This window comes from Penaeus vannamei, chromosome 32 (genome assembly GCF_042767895.1).
Source record: "Penaeus vannamei isolate JL-2024 chromosome 32, ASM4276789v1, whole genome shotgun sequence".
Classification (NCBI taxonomy): domain Eukaryota; kingdom Metazoa; phylum Arthropoda; class Malacostraca; order Decapoda; family Penaeidae; genus Penaeus; species Penaeus vannamei.
This window is the reverse complement of record NC_091580.1, coordinates 31,643,123-31,650,622: the sequence shown is the minus strand read 5'-3', so window position 1 is coordinate 31,650,622 and position 7,500 is coordinate 31,643,123. Positions and strand designations below refer to the sequence as shown.

Sequence of the window (7,500 nt, the reverse complement as noted above, 5' to 3'; positions counted from 1 at the left end):
ACTTACTGCGTTTTCTCCGTGAAACTTGTACATGTTTTACAACAATATATTAGTGTCTTGGGTTTTTCAAATAACTTTCCCGACTTTAATGCCGGCAACAGAGCAAACAAGCAAACTTTTTACTGACAGTCACTGTAATCTGGCATTGCTGCAAAATCGATACCGATATAAAATCAATATTCCCCCCAAAACTTCCAAACCCCCTTCATTTTTTGCATTTTTCTCAGTCAAAAAATGCAGAGTCACAGTTGGGGAAACTGTCAATATGAGAATACTAAAAAACTGACACGTAATCATTGCAATCGCTTCCGCACTCGGAGTGGCGCCCTGCGGTGCACGGTGATGCCGAGGGCGGCAATTTGGCCTCCGCTGCCCCAAAGGGCCTCCTCTGGTGTGTGATCAAAGGCTCCTCAATTACATACATTTGTAAGCAACAGCCAACGCGCATTTAAGAGCCCGTCATCACTTGGGCGACGGACACAGCCGAGCACACGCGGCCTCTCCCTCCCGCCCTCGGAGCACCGTGGGCGGGCCCCTCGTCGTCGCCGGCGGCTGCCTCCTCACGCCCCCAGGGATCTGGGGAGCGCTGGCCCCGCGTCCCCGGGAGGAAACTGTCCGGACACGAAGCAAGTGCATACAGTTCACACAGCATTTGTGTTTATATGTATGTGTACATTACCCATCATATATGTTTATATACATACACACATATACATACATACATAACACACACACATATATACATAGTGTATATATATATATATATATATATATATATATATATATATATATATATATATATGTATAATATATATATAATATATATATATAATATATAACATATATATGTATATAAATTTCAGTGTGTGTGTATGTGTATGTCTGTGTGTGCGTGTGTGTGCGTGTACGAGTGTGCAAGTGTGCGTGTACGAGTGTGCGTGTGTGTGCTAGTGTGCGTGTGTGTGTGCGTGTACGTGTGCGTGAGGTATGTGTCCATGCACCCAAACCAATATCATACACCTCTACATGAACCGATGGCGGGAAAGCCCCGCCCGCACTTACACTCGGCGCGGACGGCGGCGGGCGCGGCGGCCAGCGCGGAGAGCAGCCAGAGGGCCGCTCGCAACCGCCACACACTCTGGAAAAAGGAAAGGAGTTCATGAGGTTCTGCCACATGAGGTTTTCCTCTACAATAACGAGGGCAACACAGTGAAAAAATGTTTGGGTTATTAGTTATATTGTTAAATTAACCTTATATTGGAAACGATATCTATAATAAGAATGATAATAGTAAGGATAATGATGATGATGAAAATGCTGGTGATAATGATGGTGGTGATGCTGATGGTGATAAAAAATATGATTACAATAACAATGAACAAGACATGAATAAATTTCCTTGGGTTTAAAACTGCACAATCCTTTCGCCGTAATGTGTCAGCCTTTAGCAAAGCGCGGCCTCTGTGCCTCCAGAGCTGCGACGGGCCTGGGGTCGCGTGCCATTTCCCTTCGGCTGCCTCTGCCGGCACGCTCTGCCTCACCGGGGATGTGCTGTGGCTGCCACGATGGCAATGCTGGCACTCATATCAAATGGCAACGCTGGCAGCACGAATGGTGTCATCAAATACTCCCTTCATGTGTGACGCTTAATGAATATGCAGAGCAGCTTAGGATGATTCGAGAGGCCGCACTCTAGTCAGCCGTCGACCTCCTCACCACTCAGCCCAGGAGGGGCAGCGCCCGTTTCTAGGCCTCCCCCGGGGACACGGCCAGGCAGAGCCCCGGCCGCAGAGCCATCTCTCACGACCAGTATTTTCTTCGCCCCGACTGGCGCAACTCAACATTTCTTTGGCGCTTCCAAGCGAAGAACTATTTCCCATTCCTTCCGACCCCGAATCGACCCCAACCCCTCGATCTCTCTCCTCCTCCAATCTCCCCGTTCAAGCTCCGCTCCGCAGCCATGGATCTCGTTCCGGGTTCCCAGTCTCCCTCCCTCTTTCCGCCATTACTTTCGCATTATTTGTTTATCTTTGCGGCCTTCCTTATTTCTCCTTGTACTCTCATGGATTTCACGCCGCGCATAATGATATACCAATAGGCACAAATATCGGCTCGTACATGTTAACTGGCAACTCCGACGTGTTTCCCTGTCACGTGACGCACCAGGTGATCTGACCTTACAAGAAGACTTTCACTTTGACCTTAAACAGGCTCCAGGTTGTACGTGCTTCAGTCACTACATTATGAAACACGACTTAAACATTTTGTTCCTGATTCAGCAAATGTACACCCAAATTGATTACAGCAGGATGCCACAGAGATCAAGACCATGAGAATCATGGCTCTGGTGTAACCGACTGTTCTTAGCGATAGAAACTGACAACCAGCGATTATGTCTTCTGCTCCACAATAAAATGTTTGATAACATCTCTCTGTTGATAAATCATTTCTGTGCCAAAAAAGTAAACATTTCACACGGGATAGTTTTTGTTAAAACCAACATGTATAAAGGCCAAGAGCAATTTCCTTTTATCCGAGATAAAGTTTGCCAAATGTTTAGTTGAAAGCAAGACTTGCAAACCCGACGGAGGCCTTCGCTGCGGCGGGGGTGTGCCCCTTCGCGTGGGTGTTGCAAGACCCAAGGGCACGCCTAGGGGGGGATGGGTGACGTCACGGCCGCTCCTGTACCGTTAGCGCCGCCATCCCGCGACTCCCGCCTCGCTGGTCTCAGCGTGAGGGTCGTGCCATGGGTATGCTTCTCGCGCGGTGCTTCCCGTTTGGCTCCAGCGCACAGCTGCTTTTCGCCTGTCACGTGTTTGCTCTTATGGTGCGCTTTGTTAGCATGAATATCCACTGTTTTATTGTACCCATGGTTTCCAGGGCACTATATATTCTATATCTAGGTGTCAGCGTTTTTTTCTTTTACAGACACAACAGCAATGCGGACGGATAATTTTCTTACTGCATTGCTGCTTTATGATTTGTGTTGTGTTTCTTTGTACTGCATCAAAATCATACTTAAAATGTTTATTTTACATTATGGACAATTCAATAATAATGATGCTGTCCATATTCTGGGGGCATAATCTGTCTGTAAGTGTGGGCGATTTAATCGTGGTTCACATTATCTTGGTTTATCTACATCATTGTAACAAAACAAAGAAAAATGTGGACTATGGCTAAATTTACGTGGAATTATGAAATATGTTTTTTTATCTCTTCTGATTGCCCTGCAGTCGCATTTCCGCAGCAGTTTGTATGCAATTAAAAACTAGAAACACTCAGAGAGCGCATACCTCCGCCAAGGCAATAGGGTCACTGGTGCAATAAGAATATTCACTCGAAGAATTACATTAACGTCACCTCTTTCGCGAGTACACTGGTGACGTCCGTGTTTCCCTATCTCACAATGCTGATGAATCCTATAAAAATGTGTGTGATATTTTGCTATTTAGGAAACTTCATATATGAGGACTTTATCACAGTTGAATAAAGATTAAATCCTATCATTTACGTAGATTGCAGTTATTATCATGATCTAGACCTAGGTTGCTACTATGCAGAAATACTACATACGTTATATAATTCTTATATAAGTAAAGCAAGAAACTGATAATAATAATGATAATCGTCAGCATAATTAGCGAAAATGTCACAAAAGCGAGGGCTCGGCGACCCTCTGCCTGTGACACGACGAATGGCGGCGGCGGCGCTGCGGTCAACGACGACCACAGAATAGCAGGTTCCTTCCCCCAGCGCCGTGTTTTGTGTTCGGGAGAGCCTGCGACCTGTATGGGAAGGCTGGCCGCTGTGGTTTCGATGGCGAGTCTATTTGTAATTAGTGTGTATAACTGGTTGTGTTGTTGGATAGATTTGTATCTCGTAGAAGTGTATTTAAGTAAAAAAACAAATCCATGCGTAGTGCTTGCGTTTTTATGACCGTGCATGGTATTCAGTCTGAATACCAACTAGAAGTGCAGTTACTGCCATGGAGCAAAAACCACGCCTGCCTTGTGTCAACTCCGCAAGTATGCCTCGGAAGGTGCCCTACGCACGCGATGGCCGAGGCGCTGCCTGGTACACTGCCTTCCTGATCTCAGCGACCCGGGGTTGGATCCCGTCATTCCCGGCGTTGAAATCGCCGGAACACTCGCGCAAGTGTCCTGGTTCAAGTTTTTTCAGTTTCCTACGACAGGCTGAGAGCTCAGAAGTATTTGGCAAAGCATCAAGCAAGTTAATAAATTTACTGCATTTTCATCCATCCGCACCAAACACAAAGCTATCCATATATATATATATATATATATATATATATATATATATATATATATATATATGTGTGTGTGTGTGTGTGTGTGTGTGTGTGTGTGTGTGTGTGTGTGTGTGTGTGTGTGTGTGTGTGTGCGCGCGCGTGTGTATGTGTGTATGTGTGTATGTGTAAGTGTGTGTGTGTGTGTGTGTGTGTGCGTGTGTGTGTGTGTGTGTGTGTGTGTGTGTGTGTGTGTGTGTGTGTGTGTGTGTGTGTGTGTGTGTGTGTGTGTGCGCGAGAGAGAGAGAGAGAGAGTGAAATATATATATACATATACATACATACACACACACACACACACACACACACACACACACATATATATATATATATATATATATATACATATAAACATATATATATATATATATATATATATATATATATATATTCACATACATACATATTCAAACATATACATATACGCATACATATATACATATGAGAGAGAGAGAGAGAGAGAGAGAGAGAGAGAGAGAGAGAGAGAGAGAGAGAGAGAGAGAGAGAGAGAGAGAGAGAGAGAGAGAGAGAGAGAGAGAGATCCTTCAACACTTGAGCATATAATCAAAGCCCACGACCAGTAATGTGGCAACACCGTAGCCTTCCTCACTTCCATCCTTTAAAACGATTTTGATCATTCTTCAGGCCCAATCGCCATGGTTCTATGGCTATTCTATGTAGGCCTATTTTTTCCGGCTGGGCAAAGCACGGTTAATTCTATAAACACACATGAAAGTATAATGGCCATCAGCAGATGTCTATGATTTAGCTCACAGAATATATCTATATTTTTATACTTCTTTCTTAACTTCCTTCTTTTTTCTAAAAACACGTCAAAAGTTTACTGATACTAATGTCTAATCTGAGCATTGTGTTAAGGTTCGAAAGGTCAGAAAACAGTAAAGGATTAAGTTAGGTACATATTAAAATCATTATCAAATCGATACAACTTCGTTCCTTGAAAGTATTGAAAAAATATGTTTAAAATTAGTATTTTTATTGATTGCTATACATACTCGCATAGGAAAAATCAGGGTGCCTCTAAAATGTTAGTCGCACAGTTTGAACGTGATCAACATGCTGTGGCTATCTCACTCAGGTTTGCAACTAGATTTTTTACTACCAAATTAAACTTGGAACAGTGTCCTTCATGTAAAATCAAACTGCTTGAATTCCAATCCTGAGTGAAGTACGCACAGAGACAACTTCTCAATAGTTCGCCAATAACCAAGGTCCGTTCCAGACCAAAATTCGAACAGGAAAAAGGGAGTAATACAAATAAATTTAGATCGAGCAGCGAACGATGGCAGCGCAGCAGGGCAGGTGTCGAGGCCAAGCCTGTCTTACCGCTTTCACGTCTTGGTTCGGGCTACTCTGGACAGTTTCAAAGAGTCAGCATTAAATAAGTTCTGGAGATTATGAAGATGTGGTCACTCTGGTATTACAAAACGTTATCCTAAACAGAAGACAGTGGGTGAGCATTAGTGAGCTGTCTGTTATGAGCCTGGCAGTTGGGCGGGGCTGATGCAGGCAGCCGGGTCGCTCTTGCTCTTCCTCCTTGTACTTGCCTTCTTGTACTTTTTTCGTGGTTAATGGGTCCATTTTAAGGATCATCGGTGTCTTTCTGTTTATGCCTGGCTTGGCATGAGCAAAGGTTTAATTACAAATTCTGGTTTGTGTATTGCCTCGGGCCATTGGTTATACGGCCAAATATGGGCCTTCCGGCACTGGCCAAATTAAAGACTGTTGCTTCCTTCCGACTGCTGACCAGCTCACCACTGCTTTCGATACCGAGTGAACACAATTTAAATAATCGTACATGCCCGCACCTTGTCAATTATATACTTGTTTTGGAATCCAACAAACGCAAGACCCGCGCCCAAGCACAAGCACACGTACAGGCACACAAGCGAGCGCGCGCGCACACACACACACACACACACACACACACACACACACACACACACACACACACACACACACACACACACACACACACACACACACACACACACACACACACACACACACACACACACACACACACACACACACACACACACACACACACACACACACACGTCCCTATATGGTTACGTATGTGCCCAGCCCGCGTAAATGGGCAAATCATCCACACATAGTTTGATAAAAAAAAAAATAACGTTACCTCCTGGCTGACTGAGTTTTCGTCTCTCATGTCAATAAACTATTTGGCCAATTCTTAACTCATGCTACTATTATTCCTCGAGCAGTACAGTGAATCCTTCAAAATTCGATACGTACCATTTCCTTGATAATAATAATCCTGTGAGAATCACTGTTTTTTATAATTATTATTCCACGTATAATCACAGCAGCGCATGTCAGAATTTTCGGTGAGCACTTTCGTTACTACTTCCCTCGACACTAGTCAACTCCACACTGGTGTTCCTTCCCGCAGTTCGCGTCTTCTTCCAGTGCGTCAGATAACGGTTGCCAGTTCGAACTTAAAAACCCTTTCCACTGAGCGATCAGAGCATTTGCGATCACAAATCCATTGTTTCATAGCTACCCTGCTTGTGGAAAAACTGTAATATATAGTTTGGAAATATCAGGAACGTCTGAGGATGCTCAAGAGAATTCTATCCACATTTCGGGATTTTTAGAGTTGCCAAATGAAGTGCTTGGATACCTGGAGACGGCGCCTCGCAGGCTTCACCCGCATTGAACGTCATCAACATTAGATTTAGTTAATTGTAACTGGACTCTGTTCAGAAGACGAGGGCCATTTTTATGAGGGCGGAAGTCTTCAGTGTTGTCCCTGAGTTCAGATAATTTTGTATGAGTGAAAATATATTTCCTTGACATTAGAACTAAGTTACACACATTATTAGTCGTTGAGTAAATCCAAAGTAGACAGTATACTGCTTTTATTTATCAGAAAACGCAACACAAACAGTGGAAAATCGTAACTTCGAACGTGTTAGCCATAGTACAGGGTCGAATGACTACAATTGCCCTTAAGCAAAAGTGTCCAGAAAGTATATTTTTGTATCGCCTTCAGCGAGTTTTTATTTTACATTATATACGTGCTAGCATGCACTAGAAACTGCATTCAGAAGTGCTTCCTATGTGATGCGGCAACTGACAATATTTCACCAAAATTTACAAACGAACGGTTATAATGCACTCGAAGAAAGTAGTTTCCTTTT

At 43.8% G+C, this 7,500-nt stretch overlaps 1 protein-coding gene across 1 annotated transcript in view; it reads right to left on the bottom strand.

Annotated features, from left to right (window-relative positions):
• Nucleotides 1–6,732, bottom strand: part of LOC113808733 (cadherin-99C) — a 71,605-nt gene extending 64,873 nt beyond the window's left edge. The window contains exons 1-2 of the mRNA XM_027360208.2: nucleotides 6,593–6,732; nucleotides 1,063–1,138 (exon numbers count right to left, since the gene is read on the bottom strand). Coding sequence (XP_027216009.1) covers nucleotides 1,063–1,138; nucleotides 6,593–6,595 — 79 coding nt within the window. The 5' untranslated portion in view covers nucleotides 6,596–6,732. The remainder of the gene's footprint in view (nucleotides 1–1,062; nucleotides 1,139–6,592) is intronic.
• Nucleotides 6,733–7,500: the final 768 nt, after the last annotated feature.